The 19,782-nt window shown below is 63.2% G+C and overlaps 2 protein-coding genes across 2 annotated transcripts; one reads left to right on the top strand and one right to left on the bottom strand.

The window, feature by feature from the left end:
- PACSIN1 (protein kinase C and casein kinase substrate in neurons 1) lies at positions 1-14,459 on the bottom strand. Its single transcript, XM_030232904.2, has 10 exons — positions 13,939-14,459; positions 4,481-4,613; positions 3,982-4,138; positions 3,621-3,856; positions 3,302-3,457; positions 2,803-2,978; positions 2,480-2,600; positions 2,264-2,388; positions 1,949-2,142; positions 1-1,612 (listed from the first exon to the last, which is right to left on the bottom strand). Exons 2-10 carry the CDS (start codon positions 4,541-4,543, stop codon positions 1,503-1,505), a joined length of 1,338 nt encoding a protein of 445 aa, XP_030088764.1. The 5' UTR covers positions 4,544-4,613; positions 13,939-14,459; the 3' UTR covers positions 1-1,502.
- A 234-nt stretch (positions 14,460-14,693) lies between these two features.
- RPS10 (ribosomal protein S10) lies at positions 14,694-18,778 on the top strand. Its single transcript, XM_030233114.2, has 6 exons — positions 14,694-14,769; positions 15,396-15,545; positions 15,691-15,862; positions 17,874-17,951; positions 18,253-18,308; positions 18,690-18,778. Exons 2-6 carry the CDS (start codon positions 15,396-15,398, stop codon positions 18,729-18,731), a joined length of 498 nt encoding a protein of 165 aa, XP_030088974.1. The 5' UTR covers positions 14,694-14,769; the 3' UTR covers positions 18,732-18,778.
- Positions 18,779-19,782: the final 1,004 nt, after the last annotated feature.

Genomic DNA, 19,782 nt, shown 5'->3' with positions numbered 1-19,782 from the left:
ATCAATGTACAAAAACCGGGGTGCATTGCTGAGACAGGTGGTTGGTTGGGTCTTCTCTGACTTTGTGGGTTTTTTTCCGGTACCTGGCAGGGGCTGGATGGCTCCCGCCCACCGTGCCCAGCACACGGTGCTTCCCCTGCATCCACGAGAACACGGGATCCCTGGGGCCAAAAAATTCACGAACCAACGGAGGGGGCAGGAAAGGAGCAGGAGGAGCGTGCGGGAAGCCAATGGCATTGATGCTGCTAAGGGTGATGGTATGGAAAGAAATGAGAGATGATCTGTAGGGAAGAGCTCGGGATGGCAAACGCACCCGAGGCAGGGGGTGGGGTGGCTGTGCTGGGTGGCAGCAGCCGTGGGAGCTGTGGGGCCGGGGGCAGAGCCCAGGGGAGGAGGGGTAGAGCTCCGTGGGGACAAGCAAAGGGCAGAGCCTGCGGCCAGCCATTCCCCTGCCTTGGTGTGTCTTGATTTCGGCCGTGTTCACCAGGCAGCTGCTCTGCCTGGGCTGTATCCTGAGCCCTCCTCCTGGGCTGCAGCTCCTGCCGGCACCCTGCAAGGCCGGATGGTGCTCATCCCCTGCCCTTGCTCTGCTCCTGCCTCTCTTCACGAAGGGGAGGATGGGGACAGTCCCCAGCAGTGCCCAAGGCAGTCCTCGCTATCCCAGGCTGGGCATGAAGGTGCTTCCAGCAGCACCGGGCCCTGGTGGGTCCTTCTCCGGACAGCACTGGATTTTAGGGCCATCTCACCTGGATCTGGTGTGCGTTGGATACCTGCCCACCCAAGGGGCAATGCTGCTCCCTGCAGCACAGACCGGGCATCGGCTCGGGAGCCTCCGCCCGCTCCAGGTGTGCTGACAGCCCAGCCAGGAGCAGGAGGAGGAGGAGGAGGAAGCTGAGGAGATGCCAGCCAGCTCCATGGCAGGGCTGGTCCCACCTCACCTGGGCATCTCAAGGGTGGCCCCGGGGCTGAAGGGGGCAATTCACCCCCTTCCTCGGGGCGGGAGGATGAACTGGGGAGAACATGGAAACACAAAAAAAAATAACCAACGGAGTCAGACTCCAATCCCTCTTGGTTTTCTGGGATGAATTTGGTTGGTCCCAGGAGCTTCGGCGCCGTGCGTTTCGGAACAGTTCCAGCCAATCAGAAGGCGGCTCATGATTTCAGTATCTTTAAAAACCAACCAGTCAGGAGCTCTCACTGGTTGGGCTTTAAGATCTTGAGGTATCGGCTTTTCGCTCAGAAAAAAAAAAAAATTCAACTAACGTAGACGAACGGACAACGTCATCTTTCGCTTCACGTTATCTTAGAAGAAAGCGACTATGCAAAATACTCTTCGGAGACAACTCTTAAAAAAATAAAAGCTTGGTCGGAAAATATGTCTGAATCTCTAAGGGTGAGGAGTGAAGGACCAGACGGCAGAATGGCTGGTTGGCTGGTGGAGAGATGGAGACAACGGAGGGTGGATTTATCTGCTGACGGTGACGAGGAGCACACCACAAGACTTAGATTGCCTCCACGTAGTTGGCGGGGTACAGCCCCAGCTGCCCGTTGTCCAAGCGCCCTTTGCACCACCCCTGCTCGTCTTCCTCACCGAGTTTGGTTAGTTCATCACCTGGAGAAGAAGGTGGAAGGGAAGAGCTCATTGCAGGTGCTGGGAATTCTCCCACCCCCTTTTTCTCCCTGGGGTGGAGCTGTTGGGGGTTTGCAGAACTCATCCAGGGCACACCAGTTTGTGGGATAGAAAGGCAAGGGGTGACTTGTGAGCCCTCACATGCCCCCTTCCCACTGCTCCTGTCCCTGCTTCCTTTGGGCTCAGCTTCTGCCTTCCCCTTTCTGACAGCTCAACTCTTTGAAGGACTGGGCCAACTCAGAAATTATTTGAGGGATTTCGCACCCACAGCTCCAGCAGACGAACCCCATCCTACCTGGCACTGGCAAGGGACCGTACCTGCTTTGAAGCTGAGCTCATCCTGTTCCTGACCGTCGTAGTCGTACAGAGCCCGCACCCTCACGCCCTTCCCCGCCGACTCCTCATCGAAGGGGTTGGCGCCGCCGTTGGCCTCGCTGGTGTTGAAGGAGTTGCTGCCCTCGTCATCGGACCACTCAGCACTGTAGGTCTGCCCGCGGTCGTGGCTGCTCACGCTGGGAGGAGAAGGAGGGGTCCTGTCACCGAGGACATCCTGCATCCCCAGGTGCTTGCACAGGCACAGGCTGTGGCTCTCACAGGCTGTGCCTCTCCTCTCCCCTTCACGCCAGCCCTCACCTCCCGCGCTCGCCCGCCTGAGCCCCCGTGTCGCCCGCGCTGCTGGCGTTGGTCAGGGCCGCCCCCTCGCCCTTCTTCTGCTTCTCCTTCCGCGTTATCGTGTGCGTCAGGTCAGGGTTCCACTCCTGCAAGCACAGAGTGACCAAGCCCTGAGTGCCCGGCTGCCCTGCAGAGCTGGCAGCACCCAGAGCACCCAGGCAGGGCGCCCAGCCTCACCTCAAACTGGGGCCAGTTCATGGGCATCCCGGGGCCGCTGGTGCTGCGGAACCACCGGAGGTCCTCCTGCGCATCCGACATGCGGATGGTCTGCTCCAGCTCCCGGTACACGTTGGCGTAGCTGTGGGGAGAGACGTGTTTGGGGGGCTGTGGGTCAGGGTGGAGCCCTGGGGACAGCGTGCGACAGGGACAGGTCCAGGCCGTGTCACCTGGGGACAGGTTGTGGGTCCTCCAAGCCACAGGGGGGCGCCAGGCTCCTGCACAGCCTCCTGCCACTCTGGTACCTCTTGGTGACCATCATGGCCAGAATCAGCTGCCCCTACCTGCTGCTCTCGGCCAGGTTCAGGTGCCTCTTGATGTCCAGGAGCATTTCCTTGAGGAAGTTGAGCCTCTTCTCCTCGAACTGCTGGCACTGCTCGAAGACCTGCTCCATGCTCTCAATGTACTGCGGGGTGCACTTGTTCAGCTCGTCCAGCACCTTCTCGTACTTCTCCTGAGTCTGCAAAAACACAGGAGGGACCCTGGTAGTACCTCGAGCACCTCAGAGGCCGTTTCTGCCTGCTGAGAGGTCTGGTTTGGGGGTCACCAGAGCTGGGGAGCCCAAACTGAGCCAGGAGCCTCAGTGGGTGGAATCAGCCCCCAGACGTGGGGTAAATCCTGCCAGCTCACACTCCCCTGAGCACTGCCTGCAACTCTTTATCCTCCAGGAGCACAAGGATGGGAAAAGAGGAACTGATCGTGGAGAAAGGGATGTGGTGGCCATCTCCTCTGGTTTCCCTTGCCCAATGCCCCATGCATCTGGCACAGGGCAGTGCTTCACACCTTTTGCACGTCTTGCTTGCACTTTTCCACTTTGTCCTGGAGCTTCTTCTGCTGCTCAGGAGTGTTGGACTGATCCGCCTTGCTGTTGGCTTCGCGGGTCATGGCTAGCTTCTCCTCCTTGCATGCCAGGTGATAGGCTTTCTTGGCTGTCTCCAGCTGTGGGGATGACACAGAAGGGACATCAGAGTAGCAGTCACAGCCCCCTGCCAACCCCTCTGCCTGTGGGGAGGTGCCACGTGTCTCTCCCAGCCTGGACTGGGGACACAGAGTTGGACCTGGGGACACAGGGTTTCCCCAGGACACTCTGTGCTTCTCTCACCTCCTTGAGCTTCTTGGCCCAGGGCTTCTGGGCTTTCCGGAAGCCATCCTCAGCCTCCTTGGCCTCCTTGAAGCCCCCCATGATCTGCTTGTGGTAGGCGTCCTTCTGCCAGTTCTTGACCTTCTCGAAGTCGTCGTTCAGGAGGCTGTTCTTCACGTCCTGGTGCAGCTCGCTCACCTTGTCTGCCTCCGTCATGATCGCGGCCCACGCCTTCTCCAGGCTGCCATACTGGGGACCTGGGGGCCGAGGGGACACCTGGGGGTCACCCCACTGCCCTCACCCGCCCCATTTCTGCCAGGTGAAGCTGTGACTGTACACCCAGGTGTCCTGGGGAAAGCCTCCCATGGGGAAGCCGTGGTACCTTTCTCGATGAGCTGCCTCCACCGCTTGGACCAGTCGGTGAGCTGCTGGGCGTAGGACTTCTCGATCTTGGCCCGCTCGTGCACGCAGTTCATGAGGTCATTGCAGAGCCGGTGTCCATCGTCGATCCGCTTCACCGTGCGCTTGTAGTTCCCCACCTGGCATGGCCACGGGGACAGGCAGCTGTGGGGGCTGTGACCACCCCGCCTGGCTCAGCCCCAGCTGCTCTGTGGTGGCTACAGGGGAAGCACCAGGCAATTTGGGGGTGCGGGGATGGAGTGTTGGGGTGGGGCTGCTCAAGCCCAACTCCCTCCAACCCCTCTGCCACTCAGGGACAGCCAAGACTGAGACCTTGGGCAGAGCCAGCTGAGACACAGAGCCACCACAGCAGGGATGCTCTCAGGCAGAGGAGGGAGGGCAGCCCCCAGCCCAGGGGACACCGTGGGGTGCAGTGACAGTGGCGGTGGGGTCTGTGGGAGGAGAGGGTGGCCGGGACTCACCTCCCAGAAGCTGTCGGTTGTCTCCTCGGCGGCCGATGCCGACTCGTCATAGGAACCCGACATGGCTCCCGGCGCTGCCTCGGGCGGCAGAGCAGGTGCTGGGGGTTTCCTGGGCAAACACCAGCCTCATGCACTGAGGGGACAGGAGAGGGGAGTCACGGGGGGTGCAGGGGACCCCCATTCCTCCTGCCAACAGCTCTGTGGGACAAGCATCCGGGTACAGGGGACAGCATGGGGACAGTGCCCGGTCCAGCTCTGGACCTACAGACTCCTCCAGTGCCCACCACCCACTTGGTGACATCGAAACACCCCCAGAGCCAGCAGTGCTGGGAGGGACATGGGCAGCAGCACAGTGGGAGCTCACTGGGCAGAGCCTGGCTCAGCACTGGGAGCTGCTGGGCGAGGGGCCGTGGCAGGGTCAGGGGACGTGACGCCCAAGAAATCCTCATCCTGATATTTCACCCTAATCCATCCTGATCTTCAGAAAAACGGCATCCCCGGAGCGCCACGAGGCCCGGCTGCGTGGATTAACCCTTTGTTGTTTTGCTGAGAGCTGGGAGGGGGCCGGTGGCTGGGGGTGGTACTGCACAGGGACTGCATGGGGACTGTGGTGGTTGTTTCCTAGGTGTTCTCCTCATCATCCCCATCCTGACCTGGATTTGGACCGTGTTTCCACAGGAAAGCGCTGGGTCTATCCTGCATGGCATCTGCCACTGAGATGGGGACAAGGTGGCCATGAGCAGCTCAAATTTCCTCCTGCCCTGTCCCCAAAAAGGCTGAGAGGGATGTGGCCGTGAACCTCACACACCATCCCTTCCTTGAGGAAGTGGAATGGACAGAGGGAGGCCTGGCTGCCTGTGCTCTGCCCCGTGGTGGGGTGGGAGCACAGGGTCCCGTGGGGAGCACTGGTGAGTACCCACGCTCTCCAGCTGTGCACACAGCTGGCCCTGAGGTGTCCCCGGGCTGGGGCAGGGCGTGGCCCCAGGAGGACAGGGACCTGAAACAGTTACTGGAGTGCAGCACAGGGCTCGCTGTGCTGGAAGTAACAGGGCCCGGCAGGGATTTAGTGATATAACCAGGGAGGCACCAATCCCCTCCACCCTCCCCAGACGGTTAAAAATAAACGCGTGACTGTCCCTCGTCAGCCGCCCAGACGCAGATGGGTGGGGGACAGCAGTGTCCCCCTGCAGCTGGCAGCACGCAGCGCCCACGCCTGCCTGGCACCCACAGCACTGCCACCACTCCTCCTAACACCCATGGCACGGCCACTGTCCCTGCCTGGCACCCACAGGACAACTGTGCCTGGCATTCATGTAACCGCCACTGCCACTGCCTGGCACCCAGAGCACCAACACTACTGCTGCCTGGCACCCACGGCATGGCCACTGTCCTTGGCACCCACAGGGCCACCACTGCTCCTGCCTGCCACCACAGCACTGCCACTGCCATCCCCACCCCAGCAGGCTGCCTCGGTGCACCTGCAGTGGTGACAGAGCACCTGGTGGCACAGCGCCAAGGGACCCTGCAGGTTCTGCATGCATCGTCCCCCCTGAAAGCTGCGGGCACAGTGCAGTGCCAAGGTGTTGTACCCTGGGTTTTTCCGCAAGGGCTGCGCTGGCATGGCAAGGGCACCCTCAGGGTGACAGCCCCAGCGTGCCAGGGCTGGGATGGGGACGGCAGCTGGGATGGGGACGGCAGGGAGGGAGCACACCCATGGCTGGGTGTACCCCAGGACCCACGGGCACAGTGCCAGCCCCTGCTGCCCCAACGAGCCACTCATGCCAGGGGGCACTGTGGACGTGGCTGCCGCAGCTCCCTCTCTGAGCCACTACCTGGTCCGAGCTTCAGCCTGGGGGTTATTTTTGGCTCTGCATCACTTCCCAGCCAACGCTGCCGCCTCGGCGCCACTCTCCCGCCACGCACCCCCACGCACGACCATCCTGGCACTCCTGTGCACGTGCGAGTGCCCCCACCATGCCAGGCCGCCTCGGCCGCCCGTGCCACACGTGCCAGCCCCCTGCCAGCCCCTGCCAGCCCCCAGCCCTGCCAGCACAGCCCATCACCTCGCATCAGGGCGGCCGGCGGTGATGCCTGGCGCCTGCAGAGCCGGCGGCCGAGCTGCGGCGTGGAGAGCTGCCAGCCCCAGCCACGTGCTGCCACTTGGGTACCCCGGGCCTGGGGGGCTCTGCTTCAGCCCCTCGCCTCCATGGAGATGCCAAGGAGAAGCCACAGAGCGTTTGGCATCAAGTGACAGTGGAGTTTGTCCCAGCTCCTGCTCCACGTGCCCTTGGGCTGCTGCTCCTGCAGAAGCGGCCCCGCTGCGTCTCTCCTGTCAGCACACTCAGTGCTGAGCACTGACACAGCTCTCCTCGCCCTCCAGGCAGCTCCTGCTGCCCTGCTGCTGCTGCAGGGGGGGTCTCTGCCCTCTGTGGGGGCCGGGCCGTGGCCGTGGCCCTGCACAGGCAGGAAGCTGCTGCAATGCAGAGGCTGGTGCTGCTGACACCGCGGGCACGGCATGGGCAGCTGCCCGCACCGCCATGGCAGAGCCCTGGCTGGCAGAGCCCTGTCCCCAGCGAGGTGGGACAGTCCAGTCCTGCTGTACCCTGTCCCCAGGTCACTCTCTCCAGATGTGTTTGCTGTCCCAGACCCAGCATCTCTCCTGCAGCCAAGAAGCAGGGGATGGGGATGTCACACTCTTGCCCTTGGGCACATTGGCTGAGCCTGGTGGGCACCAGGGGGTGGCTGCAGAGCCTCTGGGGCAGGTTCCTCTGCAGCCAAGAGCCCCTGGCTAAGGCAGGATGGTGGCAGATGCACTCCAAGCAGAGGACCAGAGCGCAGGCGAGATGATGTCCCTATACCTGTCCCCATGCTGTCCCCAGGCAGGAGGTCCACACCCAGTGTGAACCCCATTACTGGGAGGGCAGTGGGTGAGTGACCCTTGCTGAGAGCATCCAGGGCAGGGGGAGGCCACACTGGGAGCTGCACTGGTCTGTGGGAATCCAAGCAAATGGGCTGGGCCGTAGGATTTTGGCCACAGGAAAGGTCATTTGCTCTGACTTAGCACAGGGCTGCTTGAGGGTCCATTTCAGGCTGCAGAGCCAATGCCACCATGATGCACCACTGTGGCCATTTGTGGCAAAGACAAATGGATTCAGCCAAGGAGGTTCAGAGGAGCCTGGCAGCAGATCTCTCACCATGTTCTGGGGCTGCTGTGCTGCATCTACTGTGGGTGCCAGTGCCCATGTGCTGCTCCCACTGCTGCAGCCACACAAGGGGCTTGAGGTGGCCACACATGGGGGTTGAGGTGGCCAAGGCACAGCAGCAGGTCCCAGGGAAAACCCGTGACACCAACGTGTGTCGCAAGAGGCTTTGCAGCTGCAGGAGCTGTGCCTGGTTTGCTGCTCAGTCTGACCCAGCTGAGTGGCTGTGGGATTCCCACCCCAGGGCTGCTCCATGTGTCCCATGGGGCTCCTGGGGCTGGCAGGGGTCAGAGCTCAGGGAGCCAGGGAGTGTGGAGAGGTTTGGCTGTGGCGTGGCTGAAGCGTGGCCCCCTCCAGAGCCCACGGGGACCCTGTGAGGAAAGGGTTAAGTGGGTGCTGCTGATTCACGCTGGCAGCTCCGCATCAGCAGCGCCCGGGGCTCAGGGCTGAGCAGCCTCAGCACCCATCCTGCCCCCTCGTCATCAGACCAAGCCCAGTGCCAGGCAGGTGGTGAGCCTGGGCCCTTCCAGGGTACTGTCTCCATGGGAGCAGGCTCGTGTAGGGTCCCTCCTGCACTCCCTGACAAAACCTCTTTGGCTGCAACATGAGCAGAGCTGGAGCCCTTGGGCAAAGAGCCAAACCCAGAATGGTGGGTGATTCCCCACGGGATATCAGCCAGAGCAGCACCATGGGGCTGCCCAGGACCCAGCAGTGCTTGAGGTGGCTGCAAGGGCAGCAGGACCCTGGAGGGGGCACGTTGGTAATGCTGGGAAACTTCTGGGAGCCACTTTTCCAAGGAATCCTGGGTGGAATGTGCCTATGGCAGCCTCCTTGCTTCCATCAGGGTCATCTGCACTCATGGGGGGATCTGAGGCCTGGGGACCTGCTGGACCCTGCGGGGTCAGGGCTTGTGGGCTCCCCCAAACCAGAGAGGAGGTTCAGTGATCCAGGAGCAGCACCAGGAGCCTCATGTCCTGTGCACAGACGGGAGGCTGCCAGGGGCCAGGTGCTGCCAGGTTGCAGTAGCCAGGGGAGATGTATTTGCTCCAAGCCCTGGCAGGGATCGGCTTCACAGCTCATGTGGGCTCTGCAGAGAGCTTCCCCTTCCCTCTGAGCTCCCCAAACCGCCCTGCTCAGGGCACCCATTAATCTTCCAGGGATTTTAGGAGCCTTGTGCAAAAATTTCGGGAAGCTGGCTTGGCATTTGCAGATAACGCAAGTGTCTCTCCAGGGGAGCCTGCAGCCCAGCTCAGGGACAGCGGATGTGCAGGGAATGCGGATGGGGAACGTGGATGGGGATCCCTGAAGGGGCAGCAGCAGCAGGATTGCCAACACCCTGCATCCACTCAGGCCTGGGGAAGGGAGAGGGGGCTCAGCCTCAGCTGGGGGCTCCTCTGGCTGCCCAGCTCCACAGCTCTGTCTCATGCTGCCGCCTCGGCTCACCGCGGTAAACAAGGCTCGGACAGCGAGCAGGGATTTGTGCAGTCCCGGGAGCCGGGTTTAGGCAGAAATCCAAAGATGAGGTTTGCAATTAAACCCAGAAGTGGCAAACAGGGATGGTGGAGGATACGGCGGTGCCATCCCCCCGCACCAGGGAGCGGACGCGGAGCGTCACGCGCTGCCACGGGGGTCCTGGCCCCCGAGCCTCGGGGGGATGGACCCGGGGCTGGTGGTGACAGGAGGCAAATGGGGCTGCTGGGAGCAGGGGAGGTGGAGGGACCGTGGAATTTCAGCTGTCTGTGGTGGGGAAGCAGACTTGGAGCCAGAGGGGATGGGAAACTGGGGAGATGGGGGGGCAGCAAGGGAGAAGCTGGGGTGACACGGCTGAAAGGAGAGGGGTCAGTGATGGGGTAAGGTGTTTATTTGGGCAGGGGGACAGCTGTGACAGGGACAGCACAAGTTCACCCCGTTATTTGTAGATGGGGAAACTGAGGCACAAGCCCGGGAGTGCAGCAGCATTGCAGAAGGGGTGTCCCACTCTCCAGCACCCCACTGGACACACGGAGGGGGTGAAGGTCATATACCCCCCCCAACCTCCCTGGCTTGCAGAAGGGATCAGGGGACACTGTGTCCTGCCGGGGGGTGCAAAGCCATGCCTTACTGCCCGGTCCTTGCACAGCAAGCCCCCCGCCGTCCCCCCATCCCTGCAAGGGACCCGGGCATTCGTCACCCCATCCCGGCAAGGGACCCCGGCATCCCGCACCCCATCCCCGCAGGGGACCGGGCGTCCCTCACCTCGTCGCCGCAGTGGACCCGGCTGTCCCCGCGGGGGCCGCGCTCACCTGCCGGGGGCCGGGGGGGCCGGGGGCCCGAGGCCGGGGCCGGGGCTCTGCTCGCTCCGCTCCGCTCGCTCCGCTCCCGCCGGGCAGCGGCGGCGCGCACGGCCGCGGGCACGCGCCTGCCCGAGCCGCCCGTTGCCATGGCAACCGGGATGGAGCCGCTGCTGCGAAAATCATCCGGGGGGGGCGGGGGGGAGAATGGACCCCCCCATCCCCGCGTCCGCGCCCACCCCGAGGTTCCGCACTGCCGCCAGACCCCGAAGGGCCCCCCGGCCCCAGACCCTCACCCAGGGCACCCACCGGGGCCGCCCCGGGGACCGTGACCCGGGGGCACAAGCCGGGGGGGTGGGTGCCATGGCAGAGCGATGGCGGCGTCGGGCCCCGGGCTCCATTAGGGCCTAATGGGACTCGTTTCCCCCGGGTCATGAGGCGGGGGGGCTCTTTGGGGACCCCCCTGGGGTTCCTGGTCCTGCAACCCCGGGGGTCGTTGTCCCTCCTGCACGGGACGGGACAGAGCCATGCACTCCCTCTGCTGCTGCCCCGGCCTCTCTGTCACCCCCGCGGATGCAGGGGGTTTTTGGGGCTGAGCCACAGCTTTTGCAGGAACAAACACCCCAAAACGCCTTCGGAGAGGCAGCCGGTGCCGCCTCCTTGCCAAATGTGCCAGCTGGGAACAGGCTGGCAAGAGAATCAGGAGCAGTCTTTTCCCCCCCGGCAGGGCTGAGGAAGGGGGTGAGGGTGCTGCACCCTCCCCAAGGCTTCTTGGAGGAGAGCAGGGCAGCTCCCCCTCACTGCCATCTGCCCATCTGCCTCCTCCCAAGCCCCGGGGCTCGTGCCCAGGGTCACCAGGCTTTTTACAGGATGGGAGTCCCGGGGGCAGAGGGGGCTGGAACCGTCGGGAAGCAGGCAGGATGAGGGTGGGGGTGATGACAGGCTCCCCGACACTGCGCCTGCATCCCCCCGCTCGCGGGGGATGTCAGGGAAATTAAAAGTCAGCAGGAGACGAGAGCGTCCAGGCGAGTAACCGAAGCCGCTGCAGAAGCCGCAGTAATGAGGCTGCCGGGGCCGCTGCCGCCGGGATCGGGTTGCCCAGAGAATGCGACCCGGTCCCGGGGGGCTCTGCCGGCCTCCGACGCCGGCTCAGCTTTCCCCGAACAAGCGCCTCGGACTGCCTAATGAAGCTCGGTGGGGCTCTCCAGCCCGCCTGCCTTCCGGCTCCCGGCAGCTCCGTGCCACCCGAGCCAGCACACCCCATGGCCACACAGAACGGCCCCGGGAAGGTTTCACACCCTGCCCCCAATCCCAAACAGGAGAGGGGTGGATGGTGGTTCCTTCAGGAGTGGGGATCTTTGCCTGTTGGTGTTTCAGGGTGAGGAACCAGAGGGTGCTGAATCTGGAGGGTGCTGAATCCCTTTCAAGCAGTGAGTTGGCAGTTCTCAGCACAGGGTCACCACTGGGATGTCCCAGCTGCCACCTGCCCTGACAGCATCCCTGCTGCAGAGGGGAAAATGTCCTTGGCATTAAACATGAGGTGACAAACGCTCTCCAGGATGGTGATGGGGGACCTCAATGACTTGGGGGGGCTCCCCAATGCAAAGAGCCATTGCCACCAGCTCTGTGGGCTGTGCAGGTGGCACCAACTCAGGTCTCCTTCCCTGCAGCTTGGGCTGTTCCATGCAGGGAGCAGGTGGGAGCTCTGCCTCCTCAGTTCCTTCACCAAAAACTCGGTCACGACAAACTTTTCCCCGGCTCTCACCATCCCACCGTTTACTGTTTGCAGTGGTAAGTCACTTCTCCTCCTGTAAATGAGTTTCCTTGTGGGAAGCAGCAGACGGTATTGGCAGGAAATAAGCCCTGATTTATGGGGCCACTTGCTTCTCTGGAATTACAGCTCCATGAGTGCAAACGGAGAAGTCAGAGCACATGAGCCCACACCGTGATCCTGGCGAGCCCGAGCAGGCAGGAATGAAGAGATGCCACCAGGGATCAGCCGCCTGCCCATCAGCCAGGCAGGAGTGCCGGCCCTCGCATGAACGGGGGGTTTTGAGCACAGCCAGCTCCCGTCTGCCTCCCCAGCAAGGATGGGAAATGTGTTCCCTAAATCCCGGCAGAGCCCCGAGTTATGGGGCTCAGCTCTTTCTGGGAGAGCCCATGGGTGGTCCAGGGAAGACTGGTGTGGATGGGGGCAGAGGGCATCGAGGATCCCGAGCCCATTCTTGCCCTCCAGTGCCTCTTCCCAGGGCAGGGCGGAGCGGCAGCTGCGGCCCGGGGGGCCGGATGGGGCCAGTGCCCCACGCTCGCCCCATGGCCAGGCTGCGTCGCCGCTGCGGATGTGCCGCCGGTCCCAGGAGCCCTCCGGGGAGCTGGGAGAATGCAAGCGCTACTTTGCATCTCTAATTAGCCGCGGAGGATAATTGGCGGCTCTGCGGCAGACAGGCAGCCATTGTGGAGGGCCCCGCGCGGGGCAGGTGCTCCCAGAAACCCAAATCCCACCGAAACAATTCCCTTCTTGTCTGCCTGGGACCGGCCGGGGCATCCTCCGAGCCCTTCCGGGGAAGGGGCTGGGGCAGGGACATAAAGGCTCCATTTTTCCCGTGAAGCAGCGTGGGGCTGGCTGCAAGCAGCTGCCCGAGGAGCCCGAACATTCCACCCGGGGCACAGCGCTGGGGGCTCGCTGCCTCCGGCCCCGCCTGCTGTGCCACGCCGGGGACAGCCGGACACCGGCTTGGCAGCCCCTGATGCTGCCGGCTGGACACGGCCTCTCCTCCTCCTCCAGGAGCATCCGCAGGAGCTCAGCAGGTCCGGAGTTTGCCTTCAAGGTGTTGCACAAACGCCGGCCAGGCTGGCACCCTCGGGACAAAGTCTGTCCCCGGGCAGAGCCGTGCCAGGCGCTGTGCTGGAGGAGCCTGGCTCCATCCCCGTGGCCGGGCAGGGAGCAGGACGGCTGGGGATGGGGCATTCCCAGCGAGGGGGATCCCACACAGAGCCCAGCCCTGGCTCAGGGCTCAGGACGTGGTCCCGGTCGGTGCTGACACGTTTTGCTGATGTCCCTTCCCTTGTGCACGTCACTGTCGGTCCCTGCCAGTGCCTGGGCTCCCTTCCCTCAATCCTTGCACGGCTCAATCCCGCTCCCGTCCTGCCGCAGCCCCTCCGGCGGCCGCACACCCTGGGAGGAGGGAGAGGAGGGAGAGAAAGCGGCCAGGGGGGCACAGATCGGGGCGGACCCCGGGGCAAGGCAGCACCTCCAGCACCGGCCGAGCCGCTGCCGGGTGAATTTCCCGATTTTCTCTGCGCTCCTGCAAAGGGAGCACAAAACCCCAGGAGGTGGAAGCACCCTGGGGGTTTCGGGCTCAAGGAGCCGCAGTGCCTGATCTCTGCCGTGCTGCGGCCACGGCCTCTTGGCTTAGGGATGGGGTTTGCCCGGGGAAGGCGACGCGGGGGCCGAGGGATGCGGGAGCAGCCGGGGAGGCTGCCGGGAGAGCTCTAATCCGTTTAGCAAAGCACTTGCTTTGCCATTTCCGAGGCGGGAGGTGCAGGAGCTGTGATCTGCTGCAGCAAAGGCAGGGACAGCGACAGCGACAGTGCCTGCAGCGTGTCCAGGCCAGCAGGGACAGCTCCTGACCCGCGGGACGGGACGGGCCGGGGTGATGCCGCAATTGTCGCAGCATCCTTGGGGTCACCCTGCGGAAGCTTCGCCCAGCTCCGTCCATGGTGCCCCCGAAGGGAAGAAAGGAGGGGATGACGCGGTAGCAAAGCCCCAGGATGGCACAGGGCAGCCCCCGGAACGCGGCGCATCCCTCGATCCCTCCCGTTCCCCTCCCGACACGGTCCGGCACGAGCTGGAAATCACTTAAACCGGGTCGGGCGCGGACCCAGTTCAAACACCGGCGGGGACAGCGCTGTGACAGCGCCCCGGTGCCCGGCACCCCTGTGCCCCCCGGGACAGCCCTGCGCCCCCCGCCCGCCCCGCCGGCCGTACCTCGGGGCCGCGGGGACAGCGGCGGAGCCTCTCCCGGGGCCGGCGCTGCGCATCGCGGGCAGATCGCGGCAGATGGGGCGGAGGGAGGGGGTAAAGATCAGCTCGGAGATTAGGGCGGCATTTTTAGCCGACCAATCCCCGGCCCGCCGCGGCGGCTCCTCGGCCGCGCAAGGTGACAGCGCGCCCGCCGAGGGGACGGCGATCAGCCCCGGGGAACCGGGGGTCCGTGCGCCCCCCGCCCCTCCTGCTGCCCCCGGTCCTGCTCCGGGGTGCCGTGTGCCCGGTGCCCGCCGTGTTCAGGACGTGTCCCCCTCCTCCGGACCCGCTCCGTTTGATCTCGGGGGTTCGAACCCCCGGGCTGGGGGGGACACGGGGTGTGCCCGAGGGGACACGGCTGCAGTGAAACCCTTCGGGAACGAGAGCCCCGCTCGGGGGAACCGCGGCTCCCGGGCCGGTGACGGGAGCGGAGCGCTCCGGTGCTCCGGGAGCCCCGAGCCCTCGGCCCGGGGTAAGACCGGCGGCTCTCCGGGATCCCGGGCCGGGCGTCACAGCCCCGCTCCGAGGGACACCGGGCACGGCGGGGAGCTGCGGGTGGCACGGCTGGGGACATGTGGGGATGGCACGGCTGGGGGTGGCACGGTGGGGGGCGGGGGTCGCCCGCTGCCCCAAACAAGCACCGCGGCGGGTCGCCCGTTCCCAGACAGGAGGGGACCTGCGCTCTGCACAGGCAGCGCCGAGCCACCCCCGCCGCCGGGGGCCTTCGGCGCGGCGGAAGCGGCGGTCCGGCGCACGCACAGCCTTTTCCGGTCGGGCCCCGCCGCCGCCGCCACGGTGAGGCCGCGCTCGGGCCATCGGTCGCGCATCGCCGCCATCCCGGGGCTTGGGCCCCCCCGCGGGGCATCCCCGCGATCGGGGCTCCAGCCCGGCTGTGTGGGGAGGGAGGGATTGGGGGCGCCAGGCCGCGGGGTGGTACGGGATGTTCAGCGATGGCACCGGGGCCTTCCGGCCCGGGCGCTGCCGCGGGGGTGCTCCGTGATCCGCGGGGGTTCAGTCATGCCCAGCACGGAGAGCCCCGGGTCCGGCAGGTCCGGGAGCACCGCCCGTAGCCGGTTTCCCGTGCTGGGGGCGCTGCCGGGATCGGTTCCGGCTCCCGGAGCGGCGAGAGGCTCCCACGGCTCCCGGTTCCCGAGTTCATTTTGACTTAACGGCAGCACCAACGGCGTCCGTGGCAGGGCTCCCCCGAGCCGGTGCCCTACCCCCGCTGTGCCCGGTGTCCCGACCCCAGGCGGGGCCGCCCGAAGTGTGGGGGATGATTTAAGGAGCGAAAGCTGGGAGTGCTCGGTATTCCCTCCCGGAAGAGCGTCCCGGGGCAGCTCGGGGCGCACCGGGATCGCTGTCCCCGGTGCAGATGTTGATGCCCAAATGTCACCGAGCCCTGTTTGCTGTGCCCTGTGCAGATGTTGATGCCCAAGAAGAACCGAATCGCCATCTATGAGCTGCTGTTCAAGGAGGGCGTGATGGTGGCCAAGAAGGACGTGCACATGCCCAAACACCCCGAGCTGGTGGACAAGAATGTGCCCAACCTGCACGTCATGAAAGCCATGCAGGTGGGAGGGCTTGGGGGCACGGGAGTGGGGGTCCCTGGGGTGGTGCTGCCTGGTGTCCCCTGCATGTGAATTGTTCCTGGTCCCCTGTCCCTGTGAGGAGTTGGAACTGGGAGAAACTGGGAGTAACTGGGAGCTCTCCCTGCAGTCCCTCAAGTCCCGAGGGTATGTGAAGGAGCAGTTTGCCTGGAGACACTTCTACTGGTACCTGACCAACGAGGGCATCCAGTACCTGCGGGATTACCTGCACCTGCCCCCCGAGATCGTCCCGGCCACGCTGCGCCGCAGCCGCCCCGAGACCGGCAGGCCCCGGCCCAAAGGTGGGCACAGGGGGCTGGGCACCAAGGGTGGGCACAGGGGGCTGGGCAGTCAGGACACTGCCAGATCTGCGGGGATTGGCTGTGAAATTGTGAGCAGAACAAGGAAATGTGGTTGGGGTTTGTGGCTTTTTCATCTGGCAGTGGTGTCCACTGAGAGGGGTGGGAAGAGTTGGGTCACACAGGGACCTGCTCTGAGTGGGGATTGGCCATCCCCAGGGACTGGGATTGCTGGGAGCACACCTGCTGAGGGCGGGATGTGGAGGAGGTACTGTCCAGGGCTGGGTGAGTCCCACCTGGCATCATCTGTGGCCTGTGTTGGGTGTCCCCACTCTGCCTTCCCCAGGGACACTGGATGTTTTCCTCCTGGAACTCTGCTCCCTTCTAAAGGTTAACAGCAAACTAGTGGTGGAGGAGCAGCAGAGCCCACAAAGATGCTGAGGGGTTTGGAGCATCTCTGTGAGGAGAGACTGAGGGAGCTGGGCCTGGTTAGGATGGAGGAGAGGAGACAAATACCCACAGATATGCCCGGGGGATGCTGCCAGACTCTGATCAGTGGTGCCCAGTGACAGGACAAGGAGCAGTGGCCAGAAACTAAAATACAGCAAGTTCCACCTCAATATGAGGGAGAATTTTCCATGTGGGTGGCAGAGCAGTGGAATAGCTGCCCAGGGAGGCTGTGGGGACATGACCCACCTGGACATGTTCTTGTGTCACCTGCTCTGAGTGGCCCTGCCTGGAGAGGGGTTGAACTGGGTGATCTCCAGATGAACCCCAGCTGCTCTGTGATCCTGTGTGTTGGACTTGCAGCTCTGATTTTCCCTTGGTGGGCATTCACACCCCCAGGTGCAGGGGTGCAGCCAGATGTGCTCTGGTTCTGGAGGATTACATGAGTTGTGTTTTATTGCTTCTAAGCCTCAGGTCTGGGGCCAAAGGGTGCTGGGAGTTCATCCCCAGCTGCTGCAATTTGTGTCTGAGCCAAACAAAACGAGAGCATCACCTGCTTCAAAGGAAGGAATTGCAGAGAAACTGGGAATATGCTGCTTTCTTTGATCTCTGAGTTGCTTGGATGTTCCAAGATTTGTTCTTTAGATGCTGTGTTTATCCAGTGAACTTAAGGGAGCTGCATCCCTGCTGGGAGGGAGGGAGGATGGCAGCTTCTGGCTGGGGTTTGTGCAGGAGGAGCTGTGTGTGGTGTCACAGGATTGTCCTGGTTCTGGAGCCCTCCTCAGCCCCATCTGGGCAGGGATGTTTGGTAGGGCTGCCCTTGGTGGTTTTTTTTGTTATGGATGACCTGCTTGAGGCAACAGCAGTCTGGGAGACACAGAGGTGGTGGAGTAAAAGAATTATTACAAGAACTGGGTTTTTTATGGCCAAACCAATGCATGTGGATGTGCAGGAGGGCACTGGGGTGTGCCAGGCACAGCTGGGTCCTGCCTGGGTGGGCAGACTCCAGCCTGGGCTCCAGGGACAGATCCCAGTCCCTGAGATGAGGTGGTCCCACCATGGCTGGGTGTTCCTGCAGCAGTTTTGTCTGGTATTAATCTGAGATTCCACAGATAATGCTTTTACTGTCCTGAACATGTTCTGAGGGGGGATTTGGGGTACTGGCAGTGTGGCTCTTTCAGGTTAGGGTGAGAATTCTGTCCTGCAGTTTGGGACTCAGCTGTGCACAGGCTTGGCAGCCATGGCAGATTCCCAGCATTTCTGGGATTTTTACCAGCAATAACATTCAGCACTGGTTAGATGACCAGAAGACTGTTGAGATGATGCTGTAAACCCACTTCTCACATTAATTAACTTCCACCCTGCCACAAGCTGGGACACTTGAGCAGATTTCACCGTTCAAGTGAAGTTTCCCTTACTAAATCATGTTCTCCTTAGGTTTATTCTCCAGAGCTGCCCCAGCTGCAGCACTGCTGTCAGACCCACTGCTGTTCTGCACCTTGGGCTGCAGGAAGTTTGTGTTTGTGCCCTGGCTGGGCAGTGTTTGAGGCTGTGCTCTGTGTTGCAGGTCTGGAGGGTGAGCGCCCGGCACGGCTGACGCGTGGCGAGGCTGACCGGGACACGTACCGCCGCAGCGCCGTGCCACGTGAGTGTGCCCCTGCCCTCTCAGGGACAATTGTCCCAGCTCTAGGGCTCCTCTCAAAGAGAAAAGGGGAAGATGAGACTCTTGGCATAGCTTAGAGTCTGTATGTGAGGGTGGATGGGAGGTGTGCTGGAGTTTTGTGTGGCTGAGCTGTTTTCCCCGGGGTTGGGTCAGTAACTCTCAAACACGCTCATTTACAGCTGTTCCCTTTGCTGTTTAGCCCCAGTTTGAGTTCTGTGGGATGGTTAAAGCTTTGCTCCCAGGCAGGGGGTTCAGTGGGCACTGACTGCTTCTCTTTCTGCAGCTGGTGCTGACAAGAAGGCTGAGGCTGGTGCTGGAGCAGCCACGGAATTCCAGTTTGTGAGTGTTTGCGTTTGAACTTTCCTTCCTTTTTTGAAGGCTTTGATGGGGGAAGCTGGAAGGTCCTGCCTGTGGGATTCTGAGGGTGTCAGAGGGGCTGGAAACTGTCACCCTTCACAGGCAGCTTACTCACTGTGGGGAAAGGATGTGGTGGGACAGAGGCCAGTGACAAATTTGAGAGCAAGCTGAGCTCTTTGGAGATCCATGGTTTTATACGTCAAAAATAACAGTATTTTAGGTGTGATCCACAGAGCTGGCTGGAATGGGTTGATGTTGGTGGCACTCACCTGGCTGACCTGTGCCATCAGAGAGCTTTGATGTTTGTTTTTGCTGTCATTACTCGACACTATGATTTCTAACACTCTCCTTTTGCTGTTGCAGAGAGGTGGATTCGGTCGTGGACGTGGTCAGCCCCCGCAGTAGAACTTTGTGCTCATGTTTTGTGTATAATAAAAGAGGTGAAAATGCCACTGGGTTCATGCCTGTGTCTGTCTGAAGTGCACAAACAGAGCTCACAAAGCACGGTGTGACTCAGATCTTTGGCATCTGGAGCAGCACTTGGGGAGTGACTAAATGCAGGTTCTAGTGAAGGAACTCTCCAAGTTTAGGGGGTGTGGAGGTGAGTCCTGGAGGAATGCAGGAGCATTTTCCCATCTGCCCAGGGCGATGCTGATTTCCGGCCGTGCCCCATGGCTGGGGCTGAGCTGTGCTGCAGCTGGAAAACTCAGCTGTGCCAGCCCGTGTCCCTCTGATGGGGACACAGCCCGCGTGGGCGGGTCCGCGTGTCCTGCGCCGCTGCGCTGTCACCTGGGCTGTCACTTGTGGGGGACCGAGGGCGGGGTTGGCGGCAGCGCCTGGGGGGGCGAGTGGCGCAGTGGCCGCCGCCCGCCGCCAGGTGTCACTCAGCAGCCGGTGACTAATCGGTAACGGACCCGGGCTGGCCGCGGTGTCACCGGCGGGGGGGGGACAGTGACACTTGGGAACCGACGCGCAGTGTCACTGACCGGGGCAGCGGACACCGACCGGTGTCACCGGCAGGGGAATGAACACCGACCCGCAGTGTCAGGGCGGCGGGAAGAACACAGAGATACGGAATGTCACCGGGGAACGGACACGGCCCCGCGGTGTCACCAGGGGGGTGGGGACTGGCGCGGCCCCTGCAGCGCCCCCGCGCGGCGCAGGGCGGGCGCTGCTGTCCCCCCGGAGCCGCTGTCACAGCGGGGCCACGTGCGCGCGGCCGGCCCGGCCCCTGCGCCGTTCGCGTACGGCCGAGCGCCCGCCGCCGCCGCTCTACGCCGCCCGCTGTATTCCCGAACGGGGCGTGCACCAATGGCGCAGAGCGCGCGAGCCGGGGCGGGGGCGTGGCGGCGACGCCAGAGCGGGGGGAGCGATTCTGGAAGCCGCGCTGCGCACTTCGCGTAGCGGGCGCGCCGTGAGGCCGCAGGGGCAGCGCCGCCTCCCCGCCCGGCCTCGC

This window comes from Serinus canaria, chromosome 26 (assembly GCF_022539315.1).
Source record: "Serinus canaria isolate serCan28SL12 chromosome 26, serCan2020, whole genome shotgun sequence".
NCBI lineage: Eukaryota > Metazoa > Chordata > Aves > Passeriformes > Fringillidae > Serinus > Serinus canaria.
Note: the sequence above shows the minus strand (reverse complement) of the source record. Positions and strands in the feature narration are given on the sequence as shown.

Bases quoted from the DNA above. Each gene is read 5' to 3' on its own strand.
- RPS10 (XM_030233114.2), top strand. From the start codon at position 15,396: ATGTTGATGCCCAAGAAGAACCGAATCGCCATCTATGAGCTGCTGTTC. The intron at 17,952-18,252 runs GTGAGTGTGCCC...CTCTTTCTGCAG, and splicing joins CCGCCGCAGCGCCGTGCCAC to CTGGTGCTGACAAGAAGGCT. The intron at 18,309-18,689 runs GTGAGTGTTTGC...TTGCTGTTGCAG, and splicing joins CAGCCACGGAATTCCAGTTT to AGAGGTGGATTCGGTCGTGG.
- PACSIN1 (XM_030232904.2), bottom strand. From the start codon at position 4,543: ATGTCGGGTTCCTATGACGAGTCGGCATCGGCCGCCGAGGAGACAACC. The intron at 4,139-4,480 runs GTGAGTCCCGGC...TGGCCATGCCAG, and splicing joins CAACCGACAGCTTCTGGGAG to GTGGGGAACTACAAGCGCAC. The intron at 2,389-2,479 runs GTGAGGCTGGGC...CTGTGCTTGCAG, and splicing joins TGAACTGGCCCCAGTTTGAG to GAGTGGAACCCTGACCTGAC.